The sequence below is a fragment of the Martes martes genome (genome assembly GCF_963455335.1).
Source record: "Martes martes genome assembly, chromosome: 6".
NCBI lineage: Eukaryota > Metazoa > Chordata > Mammalia > Carnivora > Mustelidae > Martes > Martes martes.
In genome coordinates, this window is record NC_137893.1 from 57,995,916 (window position 1) to 58,014,454 (window position 18,539).

At 36.7% G+C, this 18,539-nt stretch overlaps 1 protein-coding gene across 2 annotated transcripts in view; it reads right to left on the reverse strand.

Annotated features, from left to right (window-relative positions):
- UTRN (utrophin) overlaps nucleotides 1-18,539 on the reverse strand; it is a 498,673-nt gene that overhangs the window by 295,628 nt on the left and 184,506 nt on the right. For both annotated transcript variants that reach the window (XM_080807218.1, XM_080807219.1), the window contains 6 exons: nucleotides 17,108-17,269; nucleotides 16,540-16,668; nucleotides 15,674-15,847; nucleotides 13,574-13,729; nucleotides 6,872-7,042; nucleotides 1,607-1,786 (listed from right to left, as the gene is read on the reverse strand). In XM_080807218.1, coding sequence (XP_080663344.1) covers nucleotides 1,607-1,786; nucleotides 6,872-7,042; nucleotides 13,574-13,729; nucleotides 15,674-15,847; nucleotides 16,540-16,668; nucleotides 17,108-17,269 — 972 coding nt within the window. The remainder of the gene's footprint in view (nucleotides 1-1,606; nucleotides 1,787-6,871; nucleotides 7,043-13,573; nucleotides 13,730-15,673; nucleotides 15,848-16,539; nucleotides 16,669-17,107; nucleotides 17,270-18,539) is intronic.

Consider the following 18,539-nt stretch of genomic DNA (forward strand, 5'->3'; position numbering starts at 1 on the left):
ATGGTTATGTACTTTTAAAATTTATTTGATTTAGACCTCAATGTAGTAAAAAGTTAAAGGAGGATAAAGATGAAACTTTCTTTTTCAGTTTCATTTTGTTTCCCTTGCTCTTCTTTTTATAAGTAATTTCATTTATACCTTGATCATATTTTTTAAAAATTCACTTAAAAAGTAATAATATAAAAGAATGATTAAAATATGGGTTGAGTAAGAGTCTGCCTGCTCAGTGGACTGAGCGACTGGCAGGCCTGCTCCTTGTCAGCTCAGTGCCAGCAGCACTTAGAAGTACAGCTGGCACAGACCTCACTAACATTTCCTGAAGCAGGACAGAAAATGTGATTGAGAGAATAAATGTGAAAACCAGAAGAAAACGGTTAAACCGAATCAAACAAAGCAAAATATCTGAGATGAAGGCAAGAATTTAGGACTTGATCAAAAAGAGTAGGGAAGCCTTTGAATGAAATTAACAACTTCAAAGAACTTTATTTTATAGGATAAAGGAAACTAGAAAAAACCCTTACAAGTAATTAAATGACAAGAAAACAAATTATTAATCCATAATATGGAAAATAGTTAAAGAAAGAAAATGAGAACTCATAAATGAGAAAAGCTTGGCAAGTGATCTGGGTTCTAAGAAAGAAGAACACGAACTGACGACCACCAGACTTATTTAATGTTAATATTCTAAGGGCTCCTGGGTCAGTCAGTTAAGCATCTGCTGATGGGTGGCTCGGGTCACAATCACAGGGTTCTTGGATGGAGCCACAGCTCTGGCTTCCTGCTCAGCACGGAGTCTGCCTCTCACTTTCTTCCTGCCCCTCTGCCTCATTCATGTTCTCTCCTTCTTTCTCTCTCAAATAAATAAAATCTTTTAAAAAAATGTTCTAATAGGACTATAAAGGTATTATTTGAAAGGAGAATTTGGAAGGTACAGACTGAAGAATATAGAAGTAAAAGGTGTGAGAATGTAGAATACAGTTAGTTATAGTAAAAATGAATATATAAAATATTTAATGAACATATTCTACGAGCCAAGAGTTTCATATTCTTTATTTAACATTTAACAACTTTGCGAGATACATTCTTTTATTCTGATTTTATAGATAGGGAAATTAATATGTAACAATATTTAGTAATTTAACCAAGTTTTCAGGTAATAAGTTGCAAATGAACTCTGGATAAAAAGGTGACAGATCAAGATATCATCCCCCAGTAGTCAAAATTATTACTTAGGCCATCATACGCTAGTATGCCATTATTATTAGAACACTATAAATATTATATACGTGATCAATGATTGCATGAATATTAAATATCGAATCATTAAAATATAACAAATGAGGTACGTTTACTAAGATCTTTAAGTATATACTTATATGTATATCACAAATAGTCTACTACTTAATAGAGACATTTTTAACTCTTTCTAGTTACTATCTTTTCAAAAGAAAAAAATAACATGTAGGCCAATGAAATAAATTCACTTGAAGCAAAACATTATTGTGACACACAGAAAACAGGATTTATGATTCTAATCAAAGCTGTATAGGCTTTTAAATAATTAAGGGAGAAAAGACTTCACGGTTAAATTTTCCCCGAAACATACCATTAACGTACTGCACCAATCCTCCGTCCACGTGCGGACTCGGCTCCAGCCAGCGTTAAGCACACAGAGCCTCTCCTCTAAAACAGGCTCACTGCCCTCAATCAAGTTCTTCAGGGCAGCACTGCTTTCAGTGATGGCATTTAAATCAGCTTTTCTCTTTTCCAGATCCTTCAGAATTGTCTAAAAAAGAAAAATACCAAGACCCACTTGATCTTTCCAAACATTATGAAAGGTGTTTGTTTTTCTTTTTGTTTCAAGATTTTATTTAAATTCAAGTTAGTTAACACACAGTGTGTGTTAGTTTCAGGGGTAAAATTCAGTGATTCAGCACTTGCAGATAACACCCAGTTTACACAACTTTAATTTTTTAAAAACTTTTCTTCTACATATGCGTAGTAGCCCATGGCTCTCTTAGATGATTCACAATATGTCAAAGGTTTCCAAAACTCCACAACCAATTCGCATGTTGAGAGTTCTTAACTTCCTAATAAAAACTAAAACATTTAATTATGCAAATACAAAAAAGTAACAAATTCGCTTGTGAAAAGGTAATCATTTCATTAATTTTTCATTAATTTTAAGTACAAATGCTACTTATTACACACAAACACCAAGTATCTTCATCATAGCTTTAGACATAACCAATTTTATGGTCAGTAACTATAACCTGGCAAAGCAGAACTATCCCAGAAGTTACAGTTCTCAAAATTTTATAATGAATTTATCTCCTGGGCCACTACAGGAAATTACTGATGTGTGTTACATTTATTTGGAAGGATAACACCCTGTACTAGGTGCCTTAATATATAATCTGTTGCATTAGTATTATAAAAAATATTTCATCTTAGCTAAATCACAGGAGAACTAGCATGTCTAAGCTGTAGTCATATAGTTGCCATATGCAAAGATAATACTCCGGGTGGTATAATGATAACTTGATTTGCACATTCATAAGGTTTGACCAGGCAAGACGTGTACTCAGAGAAATACAGCAAAAATGCTGGATTCCAAAATTAAAACTACAAAGTTCTAAAATCAAAAAGTAACATGAGCATATCTACCCCACTGCTATTGTACCTTTTTTAGCCAACATTTAAACAAATCATTTCAAAGAGCTCATTTATATTTAATCTCACATCATTAAATTACATTTTGGAAGGCATAAAAATTACAAATTCCCAGATGAGTCAAGGTTTAAACATTCACTTGGCCATATCAAATACTGGTATATTTATAAAGGCACTAAAATGTTTCTTCTAAATGTTCTTTTCCAGAAGGGAGTTTAAAAAAAAAAAAAAAAACAGCTAAGCTCTCTGAGTAAAGACTTTCTATCTACCTTCACAGGGAATGTACTGATTGACTAGAACAGTCTTTAAGAACTATATAAAACAGGGGTGCCTGGGTGGCTTAGATGGTTAAGCATCTGCCTTCAGCTCAGGTCACCATCTCTGGTCCTGGGATCGAGCCCCACATCGGGCTCCCAGCTCAGTGGGGAGCCTGCTTCTCCCTCTCCCTCTGCCTCTCCCTCTGCTTGTGCTCTCTCTCTTTCTCTCTCAAATGAATAAATAAAATCTTTTTAAAAAATTATATAAAATAGGGGCACTTGGGAGGCTCAGTCCATTAAACATCTGCCTTCGGCTCAAGTCATGATCCCAGGACCCTGTGATTGAGTTCCGTGTTGGACTCCCTGCTCAGTAGGGAGTCTGCTTTCCTTCTCCCTCTACCCCTCCTCACTGCTTCTGGGTGCGTGTACACGTGCGCGTGCATGCGCTCTCTCTTTCTCTCAAATAAGTAAAATATTTTTAAAAAGAACCATATGAAACAATTAACTACAAGTAATTAAATGTAAACAGTGCATACAACTATCTACACTAATAGACTGTATTGTAAAGAAAATGACTATATTGAAAATAATATTTAAGCTACTGAATAAAAATGCTATTAAAGTTCAGGAATGGAAATGTTATTTAAATTTTTACATTGAAAAAATTTTACATAATTTTTAAGTGCAAATACATTAAAATGTGAAATATGAATGTCTTTTAAATCTGAAAACAACACTGAAAAAGTGGGTGATTAGTTTCATACTGATGTTTCATTTGATTTATTCTAATGAAGAGAATGTGCTGTGAATTCGTGATTTGTATTTACTATCTTCATTATTTCAAACCTGAAATAAGATTAAATGGGAATTTTAAAATTAATAGTACCAGAAAAGATAATCTTACATTGTTTTAAGTTTTTACCTTAAAAAATAACCAGAATCGACTAATTGAATGGAACTGATGTGAGTACACAAATAGATGATTAAAAATTAAATATGTGAAAATCTTATCACCTATATATAAGCTATAATTAGTATAAAAGAGAAAAAGCATACTTTTTATATACCTATAAAAATAAATATGTAGGAATAAACAACTTTGCATACAAACATAATGTTTTTGAAGGAAAAAACCAAAGTATTATGTAGTAATATAAAAAAATTGGGGAGAAAAAGGAAATATACCATTTACTAAGAAGACTTATTATAACAAAGATATTGATTCTCCTCAAAACAAATTTATAAATTTATGGAAATTCAAACTAAAATTTCTAACAGAATTTTTTAAATAATTTCAGACTAGCATATTTTAAGTACACACACACACATAACAGAAACATAAAGATGGAATCTGTTAACTACATGTTGAAATATATTATGAAGCCATATAGTTAAACAGTTGAAGAACAACACGCACACACACATAACAGAAACATAAAGATGGAATCTGTTAACTACATGTTGAAATATATTATGAAGCCATATAGTTAAACAGTTGAAGAACAATTCAGAGGGTCAGATAAGTGAAGTGGAAAACAGAGAAAAGCAACAGGTAAAAAGAATATATGAATTTGGCATGTCAAATCAGAAAGGAAAAAATAATTAATAAATAGTGCTGAGATAAATGGTTAACTATTTGGTCCAGAAGGATTAAAACATTAAAGGTAAAAGATGAAACTACAAAAGAGCTAGAAGAAAATATAAGTAAAGAATTATATAACCTTGGAGTTGGACTTTCTAAGAAGCACTAAAGACAGAAACAATGAAGAAAAAGATGAATTTTATTCTTTAAAAAATATACAATACGGTGGTTTTAAAAAATACAGAACAGAAAGGAAACTTTTTTACAGAGGCAAGGAAACAAAAAAACAAAACAAAAAAGAAAAAGAAAAATGAAACAACCCCCAACACACTAAGCATTTATTATTGGGGTAGGTAAAGAGCTCTAAATTAAAAGACCAGAATGGTCAAACTACAAAAAGGTAGTTTTTCCTTAAGTAGGCCCAGTGTGGAGCCCAACGTGAGTTTGAACTCACAACCCTGAGATCAAGACCTGGGTGGAGATCAAGAGTCAGATCCTTAACAGACAGCCATCCAAGTGCCCCAAAAAGGCAGTTTTGTAAAAAGAGCTACAAATGGCCTCTAAACTTTGGAAAATGTTGCAATTAAATAACCAAAACATGATATTTGCCTACCTTTGAGCAAGTAGGAATTCTCACTCACAGCTGATGGGTATAATATTTCCAAAGGGCAATTTTATAATGTGTATAAGAATTTTAAGTGGATATATCCCTTGACCAATATTTTTAAGTCTAAGAATTTATCCTCAAGAAATAATCATGAATATATGCTTTGATTTAGCTTCAAGTACATTCATCACAGCATTTTTTACAATAGTGGAAACTGGTAATAATTTAAATGGATATGAATAGAGGAATGGCTTAATTTTAAAAAACCAATAAAATACTACGCTTCTCCAATGTGTGGTACAAAACCTCTATAGGTAAAGAAAAATATTAAAGATAAAAGTTTTTAAGACAAGGTTAAGAAACATTAGACACAATATAATTATTTTTAAATGTTTCTGTCCATGTTTATATGTGCCTATAAAAAACAAACAAAAACAGTGTATTCTTTGAGTAGAAATGATTTTTGCTTCCGTCTTTTTTCATTACACTGTACAAATGTCATTCAATTAGCTTACATGACTGAAGTTATTAATAAGAAAATAATGGCTTTCAAAACATATTGTAAAAGAAGACATTATTTCCTTGAAAAACTTAAACAAAAAGAAAGTTTGATGTCTTTGCTTTGCTTTTATCAGCAAATTCCAATGTTCCCCCTTTCCTTCCTGCATCCCTTTTTCCATCTTCTTGTCACATCACACAGTCCATGACATAATTAAACTTTTCATGAGTTGTTGTAATGCCTTATATCTTGACTCTCATTCAACTGTTATCCCTACAAAGTGTTCCAATTAAACGGCTGCATCATACATGACCTCACAGCACCTGCTCTCCACTTCCTATAAGCAAACACCTGTAGATGTCAACACTGATATTTGTGGCTTTATATAAATTTCCATCACAGTACTGGTCATTTGTATTCAGCACTTATCTGTAGTATACGTGCTTCTTTCTTAGGAAGTACATTTAGGAAAGAATGCCTTTGCTACAAAAAAAAAAAAAAAATGACTTTGCATTCCATCAATCCTTTGTTCACCTCAAAAGAGAGAATCGGCAAATCTACTCTCTAATCTCCGATGTCAAAATAACTACAGAGTTACGGAAAACTCTTGGATCTTTTATTGATTTTTTTTTTTTAATTCCGTTCCTATGCTCTTGACACCAGTTCACTTGCAATATAAAGATTAGTTATGGGTATAAAAGTTATTACAGAAGAATTAATACTCGTCCCAATACTTTGTGAAAAACCAATACTCAAAAACTATCACCAACTGTGAAGGTAGTGATTAGAATGTTTTACATATCACACAGGCACAATGATCCATGTGAGTTTAATGGTTTTGGAATCAAGATAAAAATATCTTCTTAAAATTGTTGTCTTTTATTTCTTTTAAAGGTTTTATTTATTTATTTGACAGACAGAGATCACAAGTAGGCAGAGAGGCAGGCAGAGAGAGAGGAAGGGAAGCAGGCTTCCCGCTGAGCAGAGAGCCCTATGCGGGACTCGATCCCAGGACCCTGGGATCATGACCTGAGCCAGAGGCAGAGGCTTTAACCCACTGAGCCACCCAGGTGCCCCAAATTGTTGTCTTTTAAAATAGTCTTTTCTTTTTTCTTAAGACAGAGAAGTGGAAAAAACAATGGAAAAAAAGAAAATGCTGTATTTAACATGAAATGGAGATAAAGGACATCCTGAACAAAATGCCACAGGAGATCCTGGCATAATATTGGCAGGTAACCCGAGTTACAACTTACTTTAGCCCAGGAGATTTCTATATCCAAGTCCCCACTCAAGCCTCCGGACGTGGATTTCTGTACCAATTCAGCTTCAGTAACAGAAAGCCATTCAGAGAGAGAAGCAGTCTCTTTCTTCATTTTCCGGGCCAACTGTGATGCTCTTTCCAGGTCCTGTTTTCCCTCTGTCACCTAAAAAGCAGAAAGAGAGAGGGAGGGAGGGAGAGAGAGGGTGAGAAGGAGGGAAGGAGGGTGAAAGGGAGGGAAGGGAAAGAGAGAGGGAGGGAGGGAGAGAGAAAGGGAAAGGAAGAGGGAAAAGAACATGAAAAGAATAAATTCAAATAACAACTAAAGATCCAAACTATTCACACTTAACCCCCAAGACATACATAACCTTTCTCTCTCTCACCTGCAATCACTCCATTCTTGTATATCTACAAGGGGACAATACACTACAGAGGTTAAGTATCGGACAACCCTGGGTTACTTTCTAAGTGACCTTGGTAAAGGCATACCCCTCAAAAGGTTGGTATTTATGTATCAAATGAGAAAGATACATACACAGAGGGCTTGGCGCAGTCCTTGTAACAAAGTTAAGGAATCAGTAAATGGCATCGTTTATCTTTTGAATGGAAGATGCCTTACAATCCTCTCAAGAAAGAATTCTGTTTAAAAAACACATACGGGGCACCTGGGTGGCTCAGTGGATTAAAGCCTCTGCCTTCGGCTCGGGTCATGATCCCAGGGTCCTGGGATCAAGCCCCGAATTGGGCTCTCTGCTCAACAGGGAGCCTGTTTCCCCCTCCCTCTCTGCCTGCCTCTCTGCCTACTTGTGATCTCTGTCAAATAAATAAATAAAATCTTTTAAAAAAATAAAAATGAAAAAAATAAAACACATACACATATACACTATATTCTAGAAATCTGAGGAGGAAAGAGTATGATTTTCATAATTGTGTCTTGCCATTAACTACTTAACTTAAAATAAATAAATGCCTATGCAGCATAAACCTTTAGTATCATTTTGGTTTTGTAGCTGACAGAAAGCAAAATGAACTGAACAAACATTGATCAGGCTCTTAACATAACTCCCATATCATGCTGAAGAATCTTACCCATGCTATGCAGTAAGACCCGCAGCCCCTGTGAGAAGCTAGCCTTCCTACTTTGCAGGTCAGGGCAGTGGCACTTACAGGGGCTAAGGCTATGATCAGGGGAACATGGCCACTGAATTGAGCCTGGTCTGACCCTTTATGTTACGTGATGGTACTCTCAAAATTATCATTCATTACCTAAAGCTGAGATAGCATTTTTAAGGGTATCACAAAACAATACATAAATAAAAATGTGTTCTTCCTTTTATGTGCACATATGTAGAGATAATTCACATTACCTAAGTAGCAGAGTGATAAGTCATGTATGGGATAAGATTTTTCTTAGATGATAGAAAAACTGAATTTTCTTAATAAGTAATGTGGAATTACATTTCTTTTTTCTGGCCCCCTAGGTTCAATTTTACTCTTTCATACCTCAAGGATTGATTATTATTAAACTCCTTCTTAAAAGTACTATTTTTCTCTATAGAGTTTAATTAGAATTCATGACTTTAAATTAATAGCCCCTCAATGCAGACTTCAGGAGACAAATACATGAATTATATTAAAAGATATTAGGCATTCAGAGGACCTCATCTGATTTTGGCATGCCCAGGCAGTTACACAAGCATCATAAAACTTAATGCTACCAAAGATTTGTATATACCCGGAAGAAAATAATTTACAGCTCAACTTACAATTCACTCTTCTCAGTCTAACCAATACATTTTGAGATGTAGTCCATTCTAAATTAGGCAGTATCAACTTGGAGAGATTTTACCTAACCATTTATCCTTTCTCCCTCTTAGATATTCAACCATTCCCTCTTCACAGGATGATCCACATCAGCTATGAAATATACTCAAGTCTTGGGGTACCTGGGTGGCTCCATCAGTTAAGCATCTGCCTTTGGCTCAAGTCATGATCTCCAGGTCCTGGGATGGAGCCCCACAGGGGGCAGGAGGGGGGGTATCCCTGCTCAGCAGGGAATCTGCTTCTCCCTCTCCCTCAGCCCCTGTCCCCTGTTCATGCTCTCTCTCTCTCTCTCTTTCAAGTAAATAAATAAAATCTAAAACATATGTAAACTCAAGTCTCCTATTTTTTAAAAAAAACTGCCTTCTTTGTCTGCATCTCCCCTAAGACCTTCCTCTCTCCTATCTCACCCTTACCAACCCTCTAAAGCATTTTCTTACCTTCCCCACATTTCTTACCTTCTCCCATCCTGTCTTCTGCCCCATCACTCCACAGAAATTGTCTTTGCTGATCTCAATAATGACTTCAAGGGCAACAGATGTAGATGGACATCTTTAAGTGGACATCATTTTTAATGTTCAGTAATTCAAAAACAGTGCCTACACCCATCTCAAAATACCTTTTTCCATTGGCTTCCCAGCCCCAGCACTCTCCTGGTGTGTTAACACTTCTTGCTACTAACTGTTGTTTCATTTACATATATTTTGTTTCTTCCATGTGGTTTTTTAAGGTGTACAATGTAATCATTTTATGTACTTATACAGAGTGAGATGATTACCACAACTTAATGCATCCATCATCTCCCATAATTATCTTTTTTTTTTTTTTGGTAGTGAAAACACATCTATCCTCTTAGCCCATTTCAAGTACACAATTATGGAAAACAGTATGGTGGCCCCTTAAAACATTAAAAATAGGTTGCCTGGGTGGCTCGGTGGGTTAAGCCTCAGCCTTCAGCTCAGGTCATGATCTCAGGGTCCTGGGATTGAGTCCCGCATCGGGCTCTCTGCTTGGCAGGGAGCCTTCTTCCTCCTCTCTCTCTGCCTGCCTCTCTGCCTACTTGCGATCTCTCTCTGTCAAATAAATAAATAAAATCTTTCAAAAAAAACATTAAAAATAAAACTACCATATGATCCAATAATCCTACTTTGGTGTATATATCCAAAGGAAATGAAATCAGTGTTTAGAAAAGATATCTGCATGCCTATGCTTATGGCAGCATTACACACGATAGTCAAGATGTGGAAACCACTTAAATGTCCACTAATGAACAGATAAATAAAATGTGGTACAGCTATACCTAAGTTTCTTCTGCAGACACATCTTCTTCAAATTTCTTACTAAATGATCTAATTCCTCAAGACTTCATTCAGGCCTTTTTTTTTTTTTTACTTAAAAATTATTCTTATTTTTTCCAGTTTTATTGAGATATAGCACTGTATAAGTTTAAGGTATACAGCACAATGACTTTATTCACATAGATTACAAAATGATTACCACAATACTTTTAAAATCCATCATTTTCTACAGATACCAAAAAAATGGTTTAAAAAGTGGTTTTTCAAACATCCATCATTTCATACAGATACATTAAAAAAAAAATGGTGAAGGGAACTCATGCGATTTACCCTCCTCACCACTTCTCTATGTACATATACAGTGGTGTTAGCTGTAGGCAGCACATTGTACATTACATCCCTAGGGCTTACGTACCTTGTGACTGCGAGTTTGTTATTTTTTATCACCTTCATCCAATTCCTAGACCCACCAGTCCCCCACCTCTGGTAGCCACAAATCTGATCTCTTTTTATGTGTTTGGTTGTTGTTCTTTTAGAGATTTCACAGAAATGTGAGTCATACATTATTTGTCTTTCTCTGACTTATCTCACTTAGTACAATGCCCTCATTGTGCTAAATGAGATATACCATATATAGTACATATACACACACCTTCATATCCATTCTTCCATCAGTGGACACTCGGGTTGCTTCCATGCCTTGGCAACTCTAAACAGAGCTACTACGAACATGAGGGTGCAGATATCTCTTCAACGTAACATTTTTCTTTAAGATTTTATTTTATTTATTTGTTAGAGTGAGAGAGAGAGAGCATAGGCAGGTAGGCAGGCAGAGTGGCAGGCAGAAGCAGAGGGAGAAGCAGGCTCCCCGTGGAGCAAGGAGCCTGATGCGGGACTTGATCCCAGGACACTGGGATCATGACCTGAGCCGAAGGCAGCCGCTTAACTGACTGAGCCACCCAGGCGTCCCTCTTTGATCTAATATTTTTGTTTCTGTCAGATACCTACCCAGAAGTAGAATTACTGGATCATACAATAGTTCTACTTTTAATTTTTTGAGGAACCTCTGCACTCTTTGGTGCCGAGGTTGCACCAATTTACAATCCTACCAACAGTGCACATCCTGTTCCTCACATCCTCGCCAGCATTATCTCTTGAACAGGTGTGAGGTAGTATCTCACTGTGGTTTTGATTTGCATTTCCCCAGTGATCAGTCATGCTTGAGTACCTTCTCATGTACCTGTTGATCATTTGTATATCTTCCTTGGTACAATGTCTATTCAGGTCCTCTGCCCATTTTTAATTGGATTATTTGGTTTTTTTTTTTGCTATGGAGTTGTATGGATTCTTTATATATTTTTGATATTAGCTCATTATCATATATATGATTTACAAATATTTTTTCCCCATTCTGCTGGTTGTCCTTCCATTTTGTTGATGATTTGTTTGGCCGTGCAGGAGCTCTTTAGTTTGATGTAGTCCCACTCATTTATTTTTTATTTTGTGGCCTATATAAGTTTTTCTTTTCTCATTATATCTTCTCCCTAGACAATCTCATCATCACTGAAAACTTTAATTACTGTCTCTATGCAGATGACTCATAAAATTCCTAGCTTCAGCCCAGATATAGTCTCCAAACTTGAATAACTTTGTGAGTACCCGACATATTCAAGTCACTCTCACAAAGGCACTTAACATGTGAACATGCCCAATCCGTACTTAGGACTTTTCCATGTTTCCGCCTTTCCTTCCAGTGCTCCCCGCCCAATCATAGCACCATGATCTTCCATGTAACCAAGCCAGAAACCCAGGGGTCATCGATCGTCTCCTACATCTCCTACATCCTGATCCATCAACAACTCTTATTCACTTCACTTCTTAAATGTGTCTGAGATCATCTGCTCATGCCATCTCCACCGCTCCACCCTCATTCATGCCACCACCATTTCTCACTAAGAACACAATGACTTCCTAACTGCTCTCTCCACATCCACTGCTGCCTTTTTCCGATGCATCCCCCAAACTGCAGTGAGTGATCTTTGAAAAAGCCAATGCATGAGCTTATTATCTCCCTGCTAAAATCTGCAATAACTTCTTAAAGCTCTTAAGATTAAAACCCTTATCACAAACCCAGACACTAGTATGCTCTGGTCTCATTCCCTTCTCCAATACCATGTTCCCCACACTTGCTCTCTCTGCATTAGTCACACAAATGCACCATGCTGCCTCTTGCCACAGGGCCTTTCCACATGCTCTCCCAGCAACCTTAAAGGCTGCTCCACTGCTTTCACCCAGGCTATTCCTACGCATCCCTCAGATCTCAGTTTACACACCATTTCCTGAAGGAAATGTAACCCCAGTCTGGGCCAAATCCTCCTTGACATATACTCTTAAAGCACCACATACATTCCTTCCTAACACTTCAGACTGCTAATGTGATGTTACTTTGTAAGACTACCTGATTAATGTTTTCTTCTCTCATAACCCTAAATTCTATTAGACAAAGAGATAATTTATGTTTTTGTGTGCCACTGTATCTCTACTGCCTATATGCTTCCTGTTAAACAGTACCATCTCAATTGTGCTGAATGAGAAAATGACTTAACACTAAAACCATAGACACAATTGGAGAATTGACATTAAAATGGCAACACCATTCCCACCCAAAAAATGCCCAGTTGATGAATAAATACAGTAGTATTTGAGAAATAACTTCAGCTATATAATAATACCAAGAAGCTCTACACTGTGTGTTCCAGATGTGCAATGTATCAAAATGATATAAAATGTATCAGATTAGCAATCTTCTCTTGCTTTAGTGAGGAGGTCAAAATTGTCTAGGAAATGTACGCACCGCTCATTCTTATTGATCCAAAAATGATAACAATATTCCAGCTAGTTTTCTCTGGGTCTGTGCACCAACTTAGGTAATATTTAAAAACCCAAGAAGGATCTAAAATATTATCTAACACAGCTTTCCAATATTGCCAAGAAGATATCACTTTAAACACTTCTGTTGTAGTTTTGCTTTGCTTTGTTTTCCTGGTTTTAGGGCAGAGTTCTCATAAGAGAAGACAGTCAACCTTCTGAATAGAGTCATTCATAATACATGGCCAAAAGTCCTTTTGCAGATTCACTCAGATGCCCAAATTATAGATGTTTCTTAAAAGGATTTCAGATCCTGCTAGATTAATGTGAACTTCCTGTCACTTACCATTTACTAGAGTCCCAGTGTTTTAATATTTCTCAGTAGACTACTCAATTTAGAAATCCCGGGACCAGTAACTTGAATTTTTACAGGGGCTATCACTGGGAGAGTTTCCTTAGAATAACTTCTGAAAAGTGACCAGCCATTGAAAATACAAAAATGAGTCTGGATTAAATATTAAAAGTAAATTTCTCTACAATTCATCATTGTGATAGTAATATATAGCTGTAAAGAAATATAATAAAAAATACTGGAATAATTCAAAGCACTATTATTAGTGCCCTAAAATTCAAACACGCATTCTTCTAGGAGCAAGATTTTAAAATGAATAAATGAGAGAGACGCAGGGGAGCGGTGGGCTTGTCCTTACCTGGGCACCCAGGTCATTGTAGAGAATCTTCAGAGAAGTCAGCTGTTCATCCATCCCCTTGGGATTGTCTGTTTGTTGCTTCTGGACAATGTGCCTTCCTGTTTTGATTACAGTCTCCACTTCCAGCTTGACTTCACTCAATGTTTTATAGAGTTTCTTTAAAAGAAAGCAAGGCACATTTTACACACTGTGGTGAAAAGTTGCTAATTGGAATCATTTCAGAATGCGGCTTATACAGACTGACATCTACAAAGTAACTATGGAGATCAAAGGGCTTTATCTTCCTCCAATTTGGTTCAAAGGATAAGTGAAGTGAAATCAAGGTTGTATTATCTTTTTAAAATCAGATAAGAAAATAAACTAATAGAGATTATACTTGTTTAAAAAAACCCTCAAACATGTATTTTCAAGGTTTATGGAAGTACTTAGTAATAAAAACATTTTTCCTACATAAAATGGAAAAATATTATGACTAAAAACTGAATGTCTATCATTTTTTAAATTACATTTTTAAAAACCATACATGCTATTACTAGAAAAAAAGCCAGCATTGGCTATATTTCTGACTGTTGAAATTTGGAAGTATTAACATCCACTTTTTTTTTCTTTAGAATTCTGTGAAGTACCAAGTCTACCACAATGAGCATTATTACTTACATGACGAAAAGATATATACTCAATATATCAAGATATATGTAACTATAAGAAATTGGAGTTATGTAGGTCAAATTCAGAGCTGTCCTCATCCTAGCTACCTTGAAACTAAAAAGCTTTTATCTGGGTAAGTTCTCTTATTTCCATCCATCATGACCTTGACCTGAAACTTCTCCTGTGGCATTGTCACATAACAACAGACCACTGGACTAAGTTACACAAGGTCAAGGACAGTGTTCTACTGGTCTCTATGTCTCATTAAATCAATAACTACTTACATCTACACTCACACACATACACACATATGCCCACAAATGCAAACATACACACTCACATAAACACACATACTCACACACCCAAAAATTTACAGTTTGTTCATTCTTCCACCCATTCTAGCTTTTTTTTTTTTAATATATTTTATTTATTTATTTATTTGACAGAGAGAGAACACAAGTAGGCAGAGAGGCAGGCAGAGAGAGAGAGGAGGAAGCAGGCTCCCTGCCTAGCAGAGAGCCCGATGCGGGACTCAATCCCAGGACCCTGAGATCATGATCCGAGCCGAAGGCAGAGGCCTAACCCACTGAGCCACCCAGGCGCCCCCATTCTAGCTTTTGAGTACACAAAACTTCAGTGTCCAACAAATAAGGAGACTCCAATTTTGAAAAGCACAAAGAACTCTGCCCTGACTTTTGTCTTAAGTGTCATCTTAAGTTCTCTGTGAGTCTTCTCAAGGAGAAGACTAATTCCAGGATCGTGTATACTTAGCCATATTATTTTTAAATTTCTACTCAACTGAATTATAATGTTCAAGACCAAAATAGTAATAAGGCCTTATAAATAATTTCTTTTTTCACATCTTAGTTTTAAACTCGAATTTAAATTTTTACTTTCCTAGAGAATGGGGTTTTTTTAATGCCATAATATTCCTGACATCATTCTAAGTATAATTTCCTCTTTCATATTTTAGGCTTAAACTTTTTAAGTTGAAATTCAAAGTTTTACTTTCCTTAAGAATGATTTTCTTTTACACTGTAATATTCCTGACATCTATTCTCAGTATGGCTCTCCTAGCTGACTCAAATTTATCCTTTAAAACTTAGCTTATTAGTCACATTCTGTCAAAATCTTCCCAAACTTCATGCTGTGATTAAGATGTTTCCCTTGTTTTTTAAATCATGTTATATGCATGTCTATTCCAGCTTCCTTATCTTGTTACGTGTAGTAATTGATTTTACTCTCTCCCACCTGTCTCTCTTACCTCTTCTAACTTCCTTGAAGGACAGGACCACACTTTGATACTTTTAACCTGTTTTTCCACCATCGAGCTCTCTTCTTAGCTCACTACAGACTGGTAATTATTAAATAAGCCATGTATAGAGGCACTAGATGAAGCTATGTTAGCTGCTGGAAAACCTACTGCACACATTATCCCCCCAGTGGCCTCACCATACACTTGTCCAGATGGCTCTGTATGACATCAGGATCCACGTCCTTCACATCCAGAACATGAAGTTCTGCTTTCACACAATCCAACACACGCTTGCAATCAAGCATGCGCTGCTCGAAGTTAGCAGGCTTCTGGAAAAGCTGGAACTTTGTGGACACCTCTCGAAGTTTCCTCTGTTTCCCGAAATGAACAAAATAAGCAATTTGCATGAGAATGATGATCTCTCTCAGCAGAGGATATGAGTACAACATACACTGCTGAAGAGCTGCAAGACAAGGCAGCCATAAAAACATTCCTTCAAGGAACACAGGTTTCCCAACCACCTGAGTGCCCTGCACAGAGCATTGTCATGAATTACTTGACAGAGTATCAGTCTAAGACATAAGAAAAAGCCGAATTGGCCTCACTAGAAGTAAAACTTCACAGAATTTTTAACCTGTTTGAAAAATATAGTTCAGGAACCTAAAACTCAAAATGCCCTTCATGGCAAGCTCAAGGTCAATCCCACATCCACCATTCAAGGACCAGGTGGTGCCACATCCCATGCCCTCAGCCTGCCCAGTGCACCAGCCACACCAGAACGGACAGAGGCTCTGCATTAATGGAAAAATCTATATAAAGATAAGTTCTAAATCCAGCTTGCTCTCTCTTCGCAATTCAACTATACAATCAGATTCAGTATTTTCCACCCATGTAACAATTTGTTTCTGTCTCTCTTTCCAGGAGACAATGCATCATTCCCATCCCACTGCTGACATCATAAAGAAGACCAAAGTCATTGAAGTCATCAGCTCTTCCTCACTTTTTCTTTTTTTTTTACACCCAGCACATCAAAGAGTGAAAGGGAGCCGCTCTCCCTCTTCACCTGTAACACATCCATCTGATTTCCTCCTCTGGCATTCCTGCCTTCTGGGGAAGTTGGAGGCTGGGAGCGTGTGTTTCTTCTCAACTCCTCCAGAGTCAGCTCATGGGCTGAGATCTCTGCTTGGATTTTCTGCAACAAAGAGTTCAGAAAGGGGAGAACATCATTTTTTATTAAAGTTCTAGAAAGTCACACAATACATAAGAATATGTTGACCATTGCACAAGCTTTAATAACTTTAATAATAATACAGGCCACCTGTGTTGCAGGACTCCCATGTGGGACTCACAAACTAAGAGTTTTGCATTTGTCATTTCTAGTGTTCACCACTTATTTATAAAAAGGGAATTTTCACAACTTCACAACTATAATTTTAAAATAGGGATCACCTGCCAGGGTCTCACAGAGAGACCAAAAGAACTCCAAAACCCATATGCGGCCCCATAAGTAAGGTCAATCTTCCTCACTGATTCAGTTTGGAATGGCAAGAGGAGCTGGCTGTCTTGTGGGGGAGGAAGAGGTGACAGATGCTCTTTTTACGACTCAAGGGTCCTCCACTCCACAGCGGTACCTGAGCTTCCTGGGGAACTTGGAAGGCATCTACCCTATCCGTCAAGTACGTCGTCAGCTGCTTGTCCAGCTCCCCCAGGCTCTCCTGCAAGACCTGAAGCATGTGGTCAGTTTCCCGTAGGACCTGGAGTTGCTTTTCCAAAGCAATCTGCTTGCTCTCTGCCTACACAGGGGAAAAACTGAATCATTAGTTGCTCAGCACCAATATAAAGACCTGAATATAAGAGAACCCTTATGTTCTGGTCACCAAGAGAGAAACAGACTAGAAAAGATAACAGTGAAAAGATTCTTCTAGTATCTTATTTATCTGACAGTGAATTACTAATTTTTACTTCTTTCTACATAAAGTGACAAAATACTAAAATGCCCTTGAGGGCATTATGCTAAGGGAAATGAGTCAGAGGAAAGCAAATAGCATATGCTCTCACTTATACATAGAATCTAAAACAGACAACAAAAAAACAAGCTCTTAGAGATAAGAACGGAGTGATAGTATGAAGTGAATAGATCTTAGAAGTCCTCATCGCTAGAAAAAAAATTGTGACTATATATGGTGAGAGATGTTAGCTTAAGCCTATTGTGATTGTTTCACATTGTATACACATATCAAATCATTACATCATATACCTGAAAGTAATATAATTTTTTTAAGATTTTATTTATATATTTGACACTGAGACAGAGATAGTGAGAGAGAGAAAAAGAGAGAGAGAGAGAGCACAAGCAGGGGGGGAGCAGCAGAGGGAAAGGGAGAAGCAGGCTCCCCGACGAACAAGACGCCCGACCTGGGGCTCGATCCCAGGACCCCACGGATCATGACCTGAGCTGAAGGTACCTGTTTGACCAACTGAGCCACCCAGGCACCTATACCTAAAAGTAATATAATGTTATATTTCAATTATGCCTCAATAAAAAGAAGAAAAAAGTAAAGTTTTCCTACATAACATACTAAACAGAGACGATCAAAATGTCATCTATTACACATTTAGGACATTTACAGGAACCGGCAATAAGCTTATCAATAACAATACAAAATATAACAAGAATGTCTATCAGTAGAATGAACATATATATCTCTTTTTGTTCCCAAAGTCTCAAGTTCTACAGAATTGCATACGTGTTGAACCACTATCTGATGCGCTTTTGGGGTAAACCTGACACTATTCACAACCTAACCAGCAATCATAATTATTTACTGTGTTTAAAAACATGTAATATCCATCCAACCCTCCTAGGAAGGATAACAGCCTTTCTCTACTTAATATGAACACGCATATTGCGATGCATTCTGAATAGGTATCCAGAGATTATGACATTTTACTACAGCAACTTAGGTTAAATTCAGTTGGCCCCAATATTCACTAGGATAATATGGGTTCCTAGTCTTATATGCAGCGGCAATATCCTTAAAGGAAATTAAATAGGTGGTAAGT